Source organism: Dendrobates tinctorius, unplaced genomic scaffold (assembly GCF_039654945.1).
Source record: "Dendrobates tinctorius isolate UK_male_01 unplaced genomic scaffold, ASM3965494v1 ptg000051l, whole genome shotgun sequence".
Taxonomy (NCBI): domain Eukaryota; kingdom Metazoa; phylum Chordata; class Amphibia; order Anura; family Dendrobatidae; genus Dendrobates; species Dendrobates tinctorius.
In genome coordinates this window covers 27318396-27335979 of record NW_027361719.1, presented here as the reverse complement: position 1 = coordinate 27335979, position 17584 = coordinate 27318396, and the positions used below count along the sequence as shown (strand labels likewise).

At 43.7% G+C, this 17584-nt stretch overlaps 1 protein-coding gene across 7 annotated transcripts in view; it reads left to right on the top strand.

The window, feature by feature from the left end:
* The window catches only part of RBMS2 (RNA binding motif single stranded interacting protein 2), a 157834-nt gene extending 140726 nt beyond the window's left edge, over nt 1–17108 (top strand). For all 7 annotated transcript variants that reach the window (XM_073576909.1, XM_073576913.1, XM_073576912.1 and 4 more), the window contains one exon: nt 6832–17108. In XM_073576909.1, coding sequence (XP_073433010.1) covers nt 6832–6866 — 35 coding nt within the window. In that variant the 3' untranslated portion in view covers nt 6867–17108. The remainder of the gene's footprint in view (nt 1–6831) is intronic.
* The last annotated feature ends 476 nt before the right edge of the window (nt 17109–17584 follow it).

Genomic DNA, 17584 nt, shown 5'->3' with positions numbered 1-17584 from the left:
CAGCCACAGTGCAGCCTCATTATGCAGCCACAGTACTCCATCACATTATCAGCCACAGTGCAGCCTCATTATGCAGCCACAGTACTCCGTCACAGTATCAGCCACAGTGCAGCCTGACTACGCAGCCACAGTACTCCGTCACATTATCAGCCACAGTGCGGCCTGACTATGCAGCCACAGTACTCCATCACATTATCAGCCACAGTGCCGCCTGACTATGCAGCCACAGTACTCCATCACATTATCAGCCACAGTGCCGCCTGACTATGCAGCCACAGTACTCCATCACATTATCAGCCACAGTGCCGCCTGAGTATGCAGCCACAGTACTCCATCAAATTATCAGCCACAGTGCGGCCTGACTATGCAGCCACAGTACTCCATCACATTATCAGCCACAGTGCAGCCTCATTATGCAGCCACAGTACTCCGTCACATTATCAGCCACAGTGCGGCCTGACTATGCAGCCACAGTACTCCATCACATTATCAGCCACAGTGCGGCCTGACTATGCCAGCCACAGTACTCCATCACATTATCAGCCACAGTGCAGCCTGACTATGCAGCCACAGTACTCCATCACATTGTCAGCCACAGTGCCGCCTGACTATGCAGCCACAGTACTCCATCACATTATCAGCCACAGTGCCGCCTGAGTATGCAGCCACAGTACTCCATCACATTATCAGCCACAGTGCGGCCTGACTATGCAGCCACAGTACTCCATCACATTATCAGCCACAGTGCGGCCTGACTATGCAGCCACAGTACTCCATCACATTATCACCCACAGTGCAGCCTGACTATGCAGCCACAGTACTCCATCACATTATCAGCCACAGTGCAGCCTCATTATGCAGCCACAGTACTCCATCACATTATCAGCCACAGTGCAGCCTGACTATGCAGCCACAGTACTCCATCACATTATCAGCCACAGTGCAGCCTCATTATGCAGCCACAGTACTCCGTCACATTATCAGCCACAGTGCAGCCTGACTACGCAGCCACAGTACTCCGTCACATTATCAGCCACAGTGCGGCCTGACTATGCAGCCACAGTACTCCATCACATTATCAGCCACAGTGCAGCCTCATTATGCAGCCACAGTACTCCATCACATTATCAGCCACAGTGCAGCCTCATTATGCAGCCACAGTACTCCGTCACATTATCAGCCACAGTGCAGCCTGACTACGCAGCCACAGTACTCCGTCCCATTATCAGCCACAGTGCGGCCTGACTATGCAGCCACAGTACTCCATCACATTATCAGCCACAGTGCAGCCTGACTATGCAGCCACAGTACTCCATCACATTATCAGCCACAGTGCCGCCTGACTATGCAGCCACAGTACTCCATCACATTATCAGCCAGAGTGCGGCCTGACTATGCAGCCACAGTACTCCTTCACATTATCAGCCACAGTGCGGCCTGACTATGCAGCCACAGTACTCCATCACATTATCAGCCACAGTGCAGCCTGACTATGCAGCCACAGTACTCCATCACATTATCAGCCACAGTGCAGCCTCATTATGCAGCCACAGTACTCCATCACATTATCAGCCACAGTGCAGCCTGACTATGCAGCCACAGTACTCCATCACATTATCAGCCACAGTGCGGCCTGACTATGCAGCCACAGTACTCCATCACATTATCAGCCACAGTGCAGCCTGACTATGCAGCCACAGTACTCCATCACATTATCAGCCACAGTGCGGCCTGACTATGCAGCCACAGTACTCCATCACATTATCATCCACAGTGCAGCCTGACTATGCAGCCACAGTACTCCATCACATTATCAGCCACAGTGCCGCCTGAGTATGCAGCCACAGTACTCCATCACATTATCAGCCACAGTGCGGCCTGACTATGCAGCCACAGTACTCCATCACATTATCACCCACAGTGTAGCCTGACTATGCAGCCACAGTACTCCATCACATTATCAGCCACAGTGCAGCCTGACTATGCAGCCACAGTACTCCATCACATTATCAGCCACAGTGCAGCCTCATTATGCAGCCACAGTACTCCGTCACATTATCAACCACAGTGCAGCCTGACTACGCAGCCACAGTACTCCGTCACATTATCAGCCACAGTGCAGCCTGACTATGCAGCCACAGTACTCCATCACATTATCAGCCACAGTGCAGCCTGACTATGCAGCCACAGTACTCCATCACATTATCAGCCACAGTGCGGCCTGACTATGCCAGCCACAGTACTCCATCACATTATCAGCCACAGTGCAGCCTGACTATGCAGCCACAGTACTCCATCACATTATCAGCCACAGTGCAGCCTGACTATGCAGCCACAGTACTCCATTACATTATCGGCCACAGTGCCGCCTGACTATGCAGCCACAGTACTCCATCACATTATCAGCCACAGTGCCGCCTGACTATGCAGCCACAGTACTCCATCACATTATCAGCCACAGTGCCACCTTAGTATGCAGCCACAGTACTCCATCACATTATCAGCCACAGTGCGGCCTGACTATGCAGCCACAGTACTCCATCACATTATCACCCACAGTGCAGCCTGACTATGCAGCCACAGTACTCCATCACATTATTAGCCACAGTGCAGCCTCATTATGCAGCCACAGTACTCCATCACATTATCAGCCACAGTGCAGCCTGACTATGCAGCCACAGTTCTCCATCACATTATCACCCACAGTGCAGCCTGACTATGCAGCCACAGTACTCCTTCACATTATCAGCCACAGTGCAGCCTCATTATGCAGCCACAGTACTCCGTCACATTATCAGCCACAGTGCAGCCTGACTACGCAGCCACAGTACTCCGTCACATTATCAGCCACAGTGCGGCCTGACTATGCAGCCACAGTACTCCATTACATTATCAGCCACAGTGCAGCCTGACTATGCAGCCACAGTACTCCATCACATTATCAGCCACAGTGCGGCCTGACTATGCAGCCACAGTACTCCATCACATTATCAGCCACAGTGCGGCCTGACTATGCCAGCCACAGTACTCCATCACATTATCAGCCACAGTGCGGCCTGACTATGCAGCCACAGTACTCCATCACATTATCAGCCACAGTGCAGCCTGACTATGCAGCCACAGTACTCCATCACATTATCAGTCACGGTGCCGCCTGACTATGCAGCCACAGTACTCCATCACATTATCAGCCACAGTGCCGCCTGACTGTGCAGCCAGAGTACTCCATCACATTATCAGCCACAGTGCCGCCTGAGTATGCAGCCACAGTACTCCATCACATTATCAGCCACAGTGCAGCCTCATTATGCAGCCACAGTACTCCATCACATTATCAGCCACAGTGCAGCCTGACTATGCAGCCACAGTACTCCGTCACATTATCAGCCACAGTGCAGCCTGACTACGCAGCCACAGTACTCCGTCACATTATCAGCCACAGTGCGGCCTGACTATGCAGCCACAGTACTCCATCACATTATCAGCCACAGTGCGGCCTGACTATGCCAGCCACAGTACTCCATCACACTATCAGCCACAGTGCGGCCTCACTATACAGCCACAGTACTCCATCACATTATCAGCCACAGTGCGGCCTGACTATGCAGCCACAGTACTCCATCTCATTATCAGCCACAGTGCAGCCTGACTATGCAGCCACAGTACTCCATCACATTATCAGCCACAGTGCAGCCTGACTATGCAGCCACAGTACTCCATCACATTATCAGCCACAGTGTGGCCTGACTATGCAGCCACAGTACTCCATCACAGTATCAGCCACAGTGCGGCCTGACTATGCAGCCACAGTACTCCATCACAGTATCAGCCACAGTGCGGCCGGACTATGCAGCCACAGTCCTCCATCACATTATCAGGCACAGTGCCGCCTGACTATGTAGCCACAGTACTCCCGTCACATTATCAGGCACAGTCCACCATCATATTTCCCTGCACAGTTCACCTTTGACTATGCTAGCCACAGTCCTCCATCACATTTCTAGGCACAGTTCACCCCTGACTATGCTAGCCACAGCGCTCCATAACATTTTCAGACAGAGTGACCCCTGACTATGCTAGCCACAGTGCTCCATCACATTTCCAGCCAGAGTCCCCTCTGACAATGTTAGCGACAGTGCTTAATCACATTTCCGGCCAGAGTACCCCCTGACTATGCTAGCTATAGTGCTCCATCACATTTCCAGCCAGAGTACCCCCCGACAATGCTAGCCATAGCGCTTCATCACATTTCCAGCCAGAGTACCCCCTGACAATGCTAGCCATAGCGCTCCATCACATTTCCGGCCAGAGTACCCCCTGACTATGCTAGCTTTAGTGCTCCCATCACATTTCTGGCCAGAGTACCCCATGACTATGCTATCCATAGCGCTCCATCACATTTCCAGCCAGAGTACCCCCGACAATGCTAGCCATAGCGCTCCATCACATTTACAGCCAGAGTACCTCCTGACAATGCTAGCCATAGTGCTCCATCACATTTCCAGCCAGAGTACCCCCTGAGAATGCTAGCCATAAGCGCTCCATCACATTTCCAGCCAGAGTACCCCCTGACAATGCTAGCCATAGCGCTCCATCACATTTCCAGCCAGAGTACCTCCTGACAATGCTAGCCATAGTGCTCCATCACATTTCCAGCCAGAGTACCCCCTGACAATGCTAGCCATAGCACTCCATCACATTTCCAGCCAGAGTACCCCCTGACAATGCTAGCCATAGCGCTCCATCACATTTACAGCTAAAGTACCTCCTGACAATGCTAGCCATAGTGTTCCATCACATTTCCAGCCAGAGTACCCCCTGACAATGCTAGCCATAAGCGCTCCATCACATTTACAGCCAGAGTACCTCCTGACAATGCTAGCCATAGTGCCCCATCACATTTCCAGCCAGAATACCCCCTGACAATGCTAGCCATAGCGCTCCATCACATTTCCAGCCAGAGTACCACCTAACAATGCTAACCATAGCGCTCCATCACATTTCCAGCCAGAGTACCACCTAACAATGCTAACCATAGCGCTCCATCACATTTCCAGCCAGAGTACCACCTAACAATGCTAACCATAGCGCTCCATCACATTTCCAGCCAGAGTACCTCCTGACAATGCTAGCCATAGCGCTCCATAATTCCAGGTACTGTGCCCCTTATTATACTGCCAGTCACATTACATTGTAAATATCATTGACAGCAAATCAAATGAAGTTATGTTATATAACACTTAAATCAGAGGTGAAAAGGTACAGTGTAGTGCCATACAGGAATCAGAGCATAAAGATGCAAGGACAATTTACAAAGCAAAAACCTTAAGCTGGAGTCACACATAGCGATTCACCAGCGATCCCGACAACGATATCAACGTGTCAGGATCGCTGGTGAGTCGCTATGTGATCGCTGGTGAGCTGTCACACAGACAGCTTCACCAGCGATCAGCACAGCGACGCCGGGCGCGCGGCGTCGCTGTGTTTGTTAGTTACCAGTGCGCTGATGCAGGGAGCTGGTAACTAACGTACACATCGGGTATCCAAGGAACGTTCGTCCCTTGGATACCCGATGTGCACGTTAGTTACCAGCAGATCGCTGGTCTCCCGCCTGTCACACGCAGCGATGCGTGCTGGCCAGCGGGAGACCAGCGACAAAAGAAATGTTCAGCGGTTTCCTACAGCGATACCGGCAGGGGGGCCAGTTGCTGATCGCTGTCACACACAGCGATCTCGCTGGTGAGATCGCTGTTGTGTCACAAAACTTGTGACTCAGCAGCGATCTCGCTAGCGAGATCACTATGTGTGACGGGGCCCTTACAAGCACAGCCATAATAAAGTATATTAAGAGATAGCCCAGCTGAAACAGGACACAAAGAATTGCAAAGTAGAGAGATTAGACTAAATGTTTGATCTGGGTCTTGTCTGTAAGGAGTAATCATATAATGGGAAATAAAAGGTTCTCTTGTTTGAAAACGCATCTCTAAATTACCCTGGAGCAGTCTCATCTCTTAAAGGTTATATGGAGCGCCTCTTGCATTGGAGGACCTGGTATGCCCATGCATTTTGTAGTCAGCACATTGATTTTAATGGGAAATGAGTAGTACTTCATTAGACAAGTGATGACACTGTAGAGAAATTGAACTGGTTTTGCTTTGATGATCTAGCTGATTTCTGTGGTTGGGGAGCCCTGTGGTCAGCTTATCATGGTAGAAACGCCTTCTAACAAAGTGAAATTGTCCAATTGTCCCCTTTACATGAATATATAAATATAGTTTATTTTTATGAACATGTTAAAGGGAATGTGTCACCAGGTTTTGCTACACCATCTGAGAACAGCAAGAGCATGGAGTAGAGACCCTTATTCCAGCGATATATCACTTACTGGGCTGCTTGCTGTAGTTTTACTAAAATCCCTCTTTTATCTAGTGTAGATCTACCATTTCTTTGAATCCTGAGCTCTGTAGAACCCTTCCCACATCACTGATTGGCTGCCAGTGACAGTGAACAAAGAAAACTGCCAAACAGTGGTGGGGATATGACTGGACTACATGACAGCAGATTTACTAGTCCTCTAATGATAATATTTTGGTGATAAAACAGTGATTTTATCAAAACTACAGCAAGCAGTTCAATAAGTGAAACATCGCTGGAATCAGCATCTCTTGTCTCTACATTATGCTGCTCTCAGATTAAGTGGTAAAAACCTCGTGAGAAATTCCCTTTAAGCACCACATTAAAATTATCGAACATTTCCATACATACTTTGTTTTTCCTCTTTTTAAGGTTGGATTATGAATTTCTAATGAAGTAGTTTTATTTCTTTGTTAGGTTCCCATGTGAAGATGAGTCAGCCCAGGAAGTGACCGGATGGAAAACTGCAGGGTTGAACATGAGGCTTTACTCAATAAATCGGAAAATGGAAGAAAAAAGAGAAAAACCATGCTGGGGGGAGTGAATGAAGAAAAAAATATTTTTCTTTCTTTTTTTTGCAAAGAAGCATTTTTACTGCAATAAACTTTAGAACTTCCAAGGAACCAAAGCAGCTAGAAAAAAGAGAACTCAAGAAGCCTAACGAAACCAGAACAGACTTTCAAAACTCAACTGAGAAATACAAGAGTAAAAAATCGAAAAAAGAAAAAAAAATGAAAAAAAAAAAAACAGAAAAAAATCCAACAAAGCATAAAAACAAATTCTATTTTAATAAGAAGATTTTTTTTGTCATTTTTTTACCGTAGAATATTTTTTTTTTTAATTTTTATTTAAATGCGTGACATACAAGGAAAGCGCAGCACCAGGACATAAAGCGGCGAACCGTATGCGAAACAGAGACTGCAATGGGGAAGTTGCAATTTTGCTGCCTGACACCCTTTTATTTTTCATTTTTTTAAAGGACTGTGTGGCTGTTTTTTATTTGTGTATTTTGGGGTGGGTAGGGACTGAGGGGGGAGGGGAAAGGAGGGAATGCAAGTGATATGCAAAAAAAAACATTTTTGGAAGGTGATTTTTTTTTTTGTTTGCATTTTTTGTCAGTGATTTTTTTTTTTTAATTCATGTCACCAATATTGACTATATTTTCCAAAACTGAAGCCATAGCAAATAGGCCCAGACAAAAAAAACCAAGGATGCCAACATTTTAAGGACTAAGCTTTTATGATTGCGGGAAGGTGGAAACTGTAAACTGAATAATTTGACTGCACAGCTCCGACTACGAGAGTAGACTGCTCACTAATGTGGATCATTCAGCATTAGACCTTGAAATAACCTTGATGTTTACTTTAAAGGCGCACACACAATGTCACTGATTATCAGTGGACGCTTCATGGCAACTGTGTAGTCTGTACTGAGATCTGCTGGCCTTCATGGAAAAAACTACCTTATAGAACCTCAAACAGTTAGCATAGACTTGATTGTAGTGGGGGAACTACGTGTCTAAAAGGTAATTTTATCTAAATTTAGGCCAGTGTCACAGACCCAAATCCAGGCCCTACCATGGGTCTAGTGATCCCAACTAACATCATTATATATTATGCTGTTAGTTCAGATCACTAAACCTGTGATTGGACCGGGGTTCACAACCATACGCGGGTGCATAAATTATGTATGTGTGAAACTACCTTTGGGGAGTTGGTGCCAACCATTACTGAAATAGACCACCGTAAGGCCGACTTCAAATATCCAACATTCATAGTCCAAGTACAGACACCAAGGTATGACCTGGCCTTGTGATATATGCCTATGAGGCTACTGAGTTCTGGTCACGAGAACCGTCACCAGGCCGTATCTAGCAGTCCATACTTGGACCATGAATGTCGGTTGTGGAAAGTTGGCCTGAGAAGGACTAAGAATGATAAAGAGTCCTACAGTAGGATTATCCTCCTGCTGCAAGATCTAAGCACTACAATACTGAGTCTCCCTCACCGGACAGACTATATGGGTATCCGGCCTCTCTCTCTGAGCCTCTCGGGGCGCCTTAGAGAAGTCATTTTGATGACTGTTGTTAACAGCGATATTGTACTTTACTGTACTTTAAGGTTGGCAATGAAACCCATGGAAGATCATTTTTTGGGAGACGGTTAATATTGTATTTAAGGAGAGCCTCTGGGATTGTACAACTGTCTGCATGAATTGTTGAAAGCTATTCCCATACTTCAGATTTCCATCTTCCTGATCCGTAGCCTATATGAGGATCACTGTTTTCTCCACGCGTTAGGCACCTCCATAAGAGATTTGTGGGATTCTGTGGGCACACATGTTGGCATCTTATAGCGGACGTCTATGGATTCTAGTTTTCAGTAGCTGCATTTTTGTAGATGAGGATTGATCTACAAGTCTAATTCAAGATCGGAACTACAAGTCTTCCTGAGAGCTTTCTAGTTTCCAAAGATCAGGAAAAATTATCGGTGCATAAATGTGATCTGGAGCTAAATAACATATTAAAGCCTTGGATAGGAGATGTAAGGCTGGCTAGAAACTCAACTCAGTTCTTAAACCTCATTACATGAAGTCTTGGTACAATCTAACCCACCTGCATTTTGTTTTTGGGTCCTAATTGGTTTCAACTTGGTCACCATCTGTCAACTTGGTCACCATCTGAAAGTTTCTCCTGTTGTTGGCATTGAATGTACATAATCTATTTCTTGGTTCTGCTTGTGCGTCTTCCATTTGGTCTTCATTTATTTGCATAGTGTAATGAATATAGACATGTCCAGGGCATTGCAGTTTAGGTCAGCTTATCATTGTATTTCTTTTTTTAGTGAATAAGAATAATTTGAGGACATATACTGGGGTATCATGATGGCCCAATTAAATGGTTGTTGGAAGAGGATTAAGACAGTAGGACAGTCACTAGGTCACATTGTGATCTATTTTGGTTATGGGAATTTTGTGCAAGCTAAATTGAGATGAATAGATCTCATAATCGTCAATATGAATTGGCAGATCCTTCTCAAATACATTTATAAGGCCGTCCTTGGAACCACCATCACCCCTTAAAGGGCTTTTCCAGGAGCAAAAAAAATTGGATAATTCATGGAAGGTGATGCAATATCTAAAAAAAAACAAAACAAAAACACAATACTATCATTTCAAACCATGCCGATCCAGTAGTCCAATGGTCCCAGCAGTGGGATCTCCAGAGCAATAGCGCTAGGAATGCAGTAGATGGATTGGATTTTATTTTAGCATCTTTCCTACACTTAGCTTTTGTCTTTTTATATCCCAGACAAGAGTGACTAAATGGCACCAGGACCAAAGTCATCATGTGGCACCGGCCTCACAGCAGATGGACTGTTATGACCTTTTTTTTTTAAAGTCTATCTAAACATCTTGAAACATTGCGTGAACCCTTCATAGTCAGCTTAGACTTTTGGGGAACACACTTGTATCACCTAGTCCAAAATGATCAGATTATCCATATATAATGACATTTTAAAATAACTTGATCCATTGGGCTAAATTGTGTATATTTTTGCATAATAGACTCTTTTGTTTGGATTTGCAAATTTAGCCTTTTTCTGACTGAGCAGTTGCTGTCAATTGACATAAGCCAGAAGACAAATGCTCATCAGATGTTGTAAGTCTGGTGCCATATGCCGTAATTGGGTAATAAGGCCGTGGAGATGTATTATAGTGACTGCCTGGAAGATAGCAGCTTTCATGTTTCCAGCTCCAAGACATCTAACGGATGATACTGGATGACTTGCCGTGTGATTTATAATTAACCCAGTTACCGCTTCCTTCCTCCTAGAAGAGATTTTCGCCTTTGACTATATTGTCTTCGGTCATCAGTCCTAGTAGGAGTTGTACATGTATGACATAACCTATATCAATACTCCTGTACATAATACTGTTGTCAAGAATTCACAACGCACAAAATTCCCTTAACCTGTGACTGTCCAAACCTTCTATATCCTACAGAGACAATACCATAGCTCTACAGTATTCATTCCCATCAGTGTGTCACTTCATGCTTCTGGTGGATCCTTACTTTGCATTGTTTGTCCGGTTGATTGTAGAAAATAATTCTTCGACCTGACTTTGAAAGAAATTCCTGCCTCAATTCTTGTTGGGTCATACTTTGGCCCGCTTCTTTTAAGATGATGTTGTAGCGGCATAAATAAACTTGGTGTATATATGTGCATAGCAAACAGCAGGAGGGCGTAGGACTAAATCGTGGTCTTCCTTTTCGGGAGAGCATGCCGTGCTTTGTACAGTTTGGTGTTCGCAGGCTGTGTAGATATAGGATTGGATGTGTTTTATCATAGAGATAGAAGGACTTGTTTCGTTATTTGTGACTGTATATATCAATATGTTACCAAAGATTTTGAAAAGCCATAAAAAGGGAATTATAACACTTCATCCCTCCATACATTCACAGTGCAATACGTTGTGTTTTCTGTCTTCCTTTATGATGGCGCCATTGGTAGATGACAGCCTAGTCCATTCCATTGAGTTTATTCTTCTCTGGCTCCAAAGTTCACGTTTCCTCTTTTTGTCTTGAGTTGATTACGCTGTCATGTAAAGTAGAAGCTATATATATAGTGCTCACAGTCCGCAATTTGGAAGAAGGGTCCTGACCCATGTTCAGTCTGCACACGTCTCTATCGACATGGCTAGTCTGGATACAGATTGGACCCGACTAGAGAAAGGTACAGAAATCCTGAAGTTTGTACCAATGGCAGGAATACACTATTAGTACTTCATACAGAAGAAATAGGACGTGCACCCTCCATGATGATATTTATTAGCTTCGTTTCTTACATGATATTGGAAGGACACCGAGTTTTCGATCACTTACCTGAGCTTTGGTAGGCTGGTAGCTTTGCTAGTGGCAGCGTGCCATAAGAAATGCATCAGGGTGACATCTTTGTCATTTACTCATGGGAAGGGAGGCAGAAAACATCTTTTTATTTGTGTGTGTACATATAATGTTAGGACGCTGTACATATAATGTTAGGACGCTGGTATATTACTAAGGAGATGGTTGTGTGAGATGTTTCTTTTCTGGATGGGGATGTGTCTGTTCACCTCATTCATGGAGGTCACCAGGTACAAAACCCAACTTCTGTTACTGTTCACATGAAACATGAACCAGGGCAATTTGGCATTACTTGGCGCTAGTTTTTGTAAGCATAGTGGTAGAGCGACTGACAGAAGGGCCAACAACTTGTCATTGAAGTTGTCATCATTCAACAGATCAACTTCCCCTCACCCGTAGCGTCAGTAGTCTTATGCAATATCTCCGGTAGGACTGTAGCTGGATCATTTACTAGGGTTTGGTGACATCATGGAAGGAAAAAAAAAAAGATTGTGATGTCACTGATTGTCCTGCCTCCTCTGTGTGTAGTACATTACTACGCTGCATATTACAAATATCTGCTGTTGGAAACTCGTGTCACCATCACATCTACCAGCTTTATACAGAACTATTTTTTTTATAGATAAGACAAAATTTGGATAGTCTAATTTACCCAGAGATACAGATTTCAGCAGCTTGATTTTTTTAGACATTCTTCAAGACATCCAATCAAAAGTATGCTTTCTATGAATTCCTTAGGGGCAACGCTGGCCTAAAAAATGACATACTTCTTGACATGTCTATTCAGATCATACACTTAAAAAAAATGAGCTTGTCGTGGTGCTGTTTAGTGCTCTGCTTCTATTTGTGAAAAATTAAAAAAAAATACCCAAAATTCGGAAACCATTACTAGCTGAAAAATTTCTAATGCCCATGACCATACTAGACCTCCAGCTAATCTCTTGAGTTTACTTTGGTACTCCTAGAGTTTCATAGGGGTCATATCGTTCCTCTATTTGCCGCTAATTTCATACTAGTTAGGCTTCATTCACACATCCACGTGGTGTCGGCGTGATGGCTGTTTTTTTATTGGACAAAACACAGACCCATATGTACAGTATGTCCTATACTGATCCTCAAAATAAGATCAGAAAAGGACATGTGAGCTCACGGATAGATCCATAAACCTTTGGGGGTTTGTGTGCCGTGTGATCGAAAAATCAGGCACCACATGGACATTTCACACCGATGTGGTAACATAGCCTTTCATTTAGGAAAGAACAAACTGTGCCTCAGGGACTTCATGTTTCTCTGAGAAGACTCCCCGGACAAAAGATCTGTATAAATCATGGCGAGGCCACCAGTATGACGAATGTTTCTTCATTTTATTCCATGACTGATCATGGTTAGGTCGAATTCAGACATCTGTGTATCACAGTCCGGGTGCAGTCCACAATGGACGGACTATCAGCAGACGTATATGTTTGGGTCATTAGACCTGCAGTTAGCCTGCCCATCATTGTCTATACTTGGACATTGATAGATGGATGTCTGAATTTGGTCTTAGACTACAAGCGTAGACAAGCCAGCCATCGAGATATTTCATGTATATTGCATTTCTGAGAACATATTATCATGGTGGCATCTTACCATCCAACAGTTTTCATCCAAAACATTGAAAGCACCAAGTGAACATAGTATTGGTCAGGTTTTTCCACACACAATGGCTGAGGTGGATGCAACTTTACTGACTTGAAGGTTGTTTCACCTATGTGTAACTATGAAATGAAGACAGCTCGCAGTGAATGGTGAGTTGGCAGATTTGTGTGGTAGGTCACGACGTAGAGTTGGACTGTTCAGTAGGTGTCGTCAGTGAACAGTCTAGCGTTGCTGCTTGTTTCTGTGTGTGCGAGGATAAGCTGAGGACTTCATGTTACAAGGGTGCATCTGTCACTTGATTAACCCTCTTTTTCTGAGTGCCTTATTACTTTAGTATGTGGTGCAGATGTACTGTAGCAGATGATGGACAGACTTGCTGCTAGACCTTTGTTGTTATTGTTGATAATGATCCTTTGTGGTGAAAGGATTTGTTCTTTGCTATTAAACTACCTGGTGAGTTTGGAAGGAGAAAACATTGGGTGTACAATGATCTTTAATAATTAGGTTGTTCATGTCCATCATGTATTAGATTTTATTTATGCATTAACCACTTTCGTGCCCTGGCTCCTTCTTACACAGCTTGGGTCTTGTAGGTATATCATTGCAGCCAAGAAAAAGGGGTATTATCCTAGTTATTCAGGCACATATAGCTAAAAACAGTCTTTTGGAATATATGTGGAATAAAAAATTACTTGTCCACTACTCAGACAACCCATTTTCAATCTCTAGGTTCCCCCAGTAAAATAATAACACCAATGCTCACTTTCGGTTCCGGTGCTGTTCCAGCGGTGTCAGCACTGGCTCTCCAGGGGATTGCGTGACATTCTTATGTCACGCAATCCCTGTGGCCAATCAGTGTTGGCTTCTCTCTCCTCCTACGGAAGTAATTGATATCCAGAGGAAGTGAGAGAAGTGGCTTTAAGTCCGTGCATTGTATTTATACGGTGTTTGGCTATTTTTCTTTTGCTTTTCTCATGTTTAACAGTCATTAAATTCTCACCTTATATAAATATGCCCCATTGTCTTGTATTGTAATGAAACACCAAGTAATGCTTAAACCCTATAACACTCTATAATATGTGGACATTTTTTAGAATTGAACTATTGTCCGACTCCCAGCGGCTCATCGTGGAATTTTTTTTGCATGTGACAACCTATCAATGGTTAGATGTGGTGGAAAATAAAAACAGAGCATATCAAGCAGTGAAGGGAAGGAAGAATCTGACCCACAGTAGTGGTGTGAGAACTTTACAACGCTTCACAGATGGTTAGTAAGACATCTTACCATCTATTGATTGCTGTGTGCTTCTTTATTCAGGGTTCCCAACAATTGCATCATGACTTACATATGATGTAATAATAAATACCTGAGCTAGTAGTAAACATACCTGGCAGCAATAATTCCCATGGAAGGATCCAGCATTTCTTCACGAGACTTGGTAAAGTAGACATTGGATAACAAATTTTTGACTAGTTAGAGTAGCTCAAAATCTTTCCATGATGCCATCCCCTAAAGTATAATTGTGTATTGTTCAGTAAAAGCAGTGAATAAAGCCATAGGTAACAAGTTAGACTCATGCCAACATAGGACTGGCATGACAAGCTTAATCCATCCATCCAAAACTGTTGGTTTGCCTTTTTTTCTTGCAGCTTTTATTGAGTAATCGAGTATGTATGTATAACTAATGTGCACATGATGTTTGTGTTGCCAGCCATTGGCACCGTGAGCTCCTTGGTATACTTTCGGATTCTGGGGCTGGCTCAAAAAGATAGCAAAAAGATCCCTCAGTGATACTCCTCTGATGTTTCTCGGGTTCCCTGCTGGTCTCTACTTCCTGGTCCCTTTTGACACCAGATGTAGCAGAAAATATAAACCAGCAAGGGATCGGGCATCAGAACAACACTGGCGGGAAATCAGTGCGTTGAGTATTTCTTTTACTTTTTTAAACAATTATTTTTTTTATTTCACGTGGTCAGCCAATTTAAAGAAGCCCTCCCATTAACTTTTTCCCCCCTAAACCCATGTATTTGTGTGTAGTGTCAATGTGTTAATATACTCAACTACCGCTGTCTGCTCAGGCATCTAGTGCCGCTCTGGTCCTCTTCTGAGTGACATAACCGCTCTCCAGAGGATCGGGGGTCACTCTGTGCTCTGCGAGACCCATAAGTGGATTTTACAACGTAAGCCTATGTTTCTCTGTAAAATGAGATTTCCGGCTCACGCATAGAGCGTTGTGCTTAGTCTGAAGAGCGGTGACGTCACTCAGAAGAGGACCGGAGAGGTTCTGGACAACGTAGAAGACAGCAGTAGGTGAGTATATTAACATGCACATTCCACTACATACCCATATACACAGATTTAGAGAAAAGAAGACGTCTATAGAACCTTGTGCATTACAGAATATCGCTTGATGTGAGATTCCATATTATGTAAGAGAGAACGTCTGATATTACATCACTGTATCTATATAGGGTGGTATACATGCTCAATGAACCCCAATAGTTGTGATATGAATACCAGATTTAGTTGTGCGCCTAAGAAGTCCTTAGAATAATATTGTCAGCAAGTGTTCATCCAACTGTTTTAAAAAGTCATTGTCTGGTAAACCATTAGGCTTCACTTTAATAAACTCATCATTGAAGGCGAGTTTGGTGGACGCCTATTATCAGGCCAGCAAATCCATTCGAAAGATGACGACATACCGTATGTCTTTGAGTTTCTGGTGCACCTGTCATTGCCGCAAGTGAGACAATAATAGCCACGATAACTTCCATGGGTTAATTTAAAAAAATGCTACGTTTTCAAATGTACTTTTTACATAGTAGTTTCAACTGGTGCTTTTATAGATTTTTATTGTTGCTGCCAAATCGAATACAAGCAATGGTCTTCCTCTCTCCCTTACTGGAGTCGTCTTCTACCATGAAAGGATTTGGCTACAAGAAGGCCAGCAGCCAAGGAGTTTAAGCTTTACTTCTTTATTTTAAGATGCTACCTTTTTTATTTGTTTGTTTTTCTTGTGGCTTTCAAACCTTCTGTTGCTGCTAATTGTTCTAGAAGGACTGGACCATACAGTCTGTAAGTAGATAGTAGAGATGGTTTGTTATCAAACTTCATTTTATAAAAAGCATCTTGTGTGCAAAAGGAAATGCAGGTTTTATAGTATGTAATAAAGAAATTTCCTCTTTGCCGAAAGGGTTTGGGCAATAGAAGGAAAGGGGGTGGGAGTCGTTTCTAACACTAAAATCGTTTCGGGTGGGAGAACGGGCGATGTGTCTCAGTAGAGGAGAATTGTGTTAATAGTGTTTTTTCTTTAATTTAGGTAGGAACTTAAGGAAACCAATAGCTTTTATGTCTTTTTATGTTTTGCTGGAAGATGAGGAACCCTGCCCAGCTAGCAATATGTTGTATGCTTTAGTAGAAGGATCCATGATGCATGGATCCATGATAAGGACATCTGTTGAGGTGGCACGTACGGACCACCCCCAATTAATAATTACTTCTCCTTGCCGTCTTAGGAAGAGAACTGATCATTTACCAGGGATACATCTAAACAAAACATTTTCTGCTGTGACAAAGTCTTCCACTAGATTGTGTGCATTAACCTTGAGATTCATCTGCTGTGGTCAGAAATATTGTACAGCCTAAAACCGCCAGAGTGTAACATAACTCATCATCCTCTAGAGGGGGCTACAGAGCGCGGGCCGAAACTTTGGATTATAAAATGTGCCGAAAAGGGTTAGGTGCCTTGGACCTGACATGTCAAAAAGCCTCAAATTTACACATCGCAAACAAAATGTCAGGTTATAAAACGCAAAACTGGCCCATTTTATTGCCCAGTTAATAAAAAAAAATCCATTCGTTATGGTGATTTTCAAGCTGCGGCAAATGAGCCATTTTTTTGCACCAACTTAAACCACCTTGCCATATGTTACGTGCTTATGAACTCCAACATTAACAAAATGGGAATTTGTTCCTTTGTACAGTTTTGTGTTTTGTTTTTTTTGTTCTTTTCCAATGCATCACAATTCTCACACAGCTTCTGTGCTAAAATTCATGTTCATTTTTTTTCCCTCTTTTTGCAATGATTTTGTGAAGCTCGAATTTGGAAAAAAAAGGTTGTTTTTTCAATAAATACATGATAAAAAATAATGCTGTTCTTGTCATTATTATATTGACATTTTATCTTAAGGGGGTTTGGAAAATATGGCTGCTTTATCCCCAAATCAGCTGTACGCCATTTATCCCAACAGCAGCTTGTGAGCATGCATTTCCAATAATTCAATAAAATGCCCCCTGGACCCGGGAAGATATGGTGGAGATGTACTAAAGCAGGGGCACAGGAGAAGTGCGGCCTTTGTCCGTGGCAACGAATCAGGCCTCGATTTACCATTACCAAAGAGCTGGCATCTGAGTGTTATCAGCAACTCCTCCACTTTGGCATCTCCCCCGTTGTGTGTGGCTGGAGCGAGCGGTGGGGTATGGATGGACATCCTCTTTGGGAAGTGATGCCTTTTTTTCTTTCATCTTCTGAAGCTTTAAGGGTATATACACTGGCCTCATTCTTTCCAGATTTTCTGCTTTGGCAAAATTTGCTTAAATCCAGCATAGACTGACATTATGTGGAT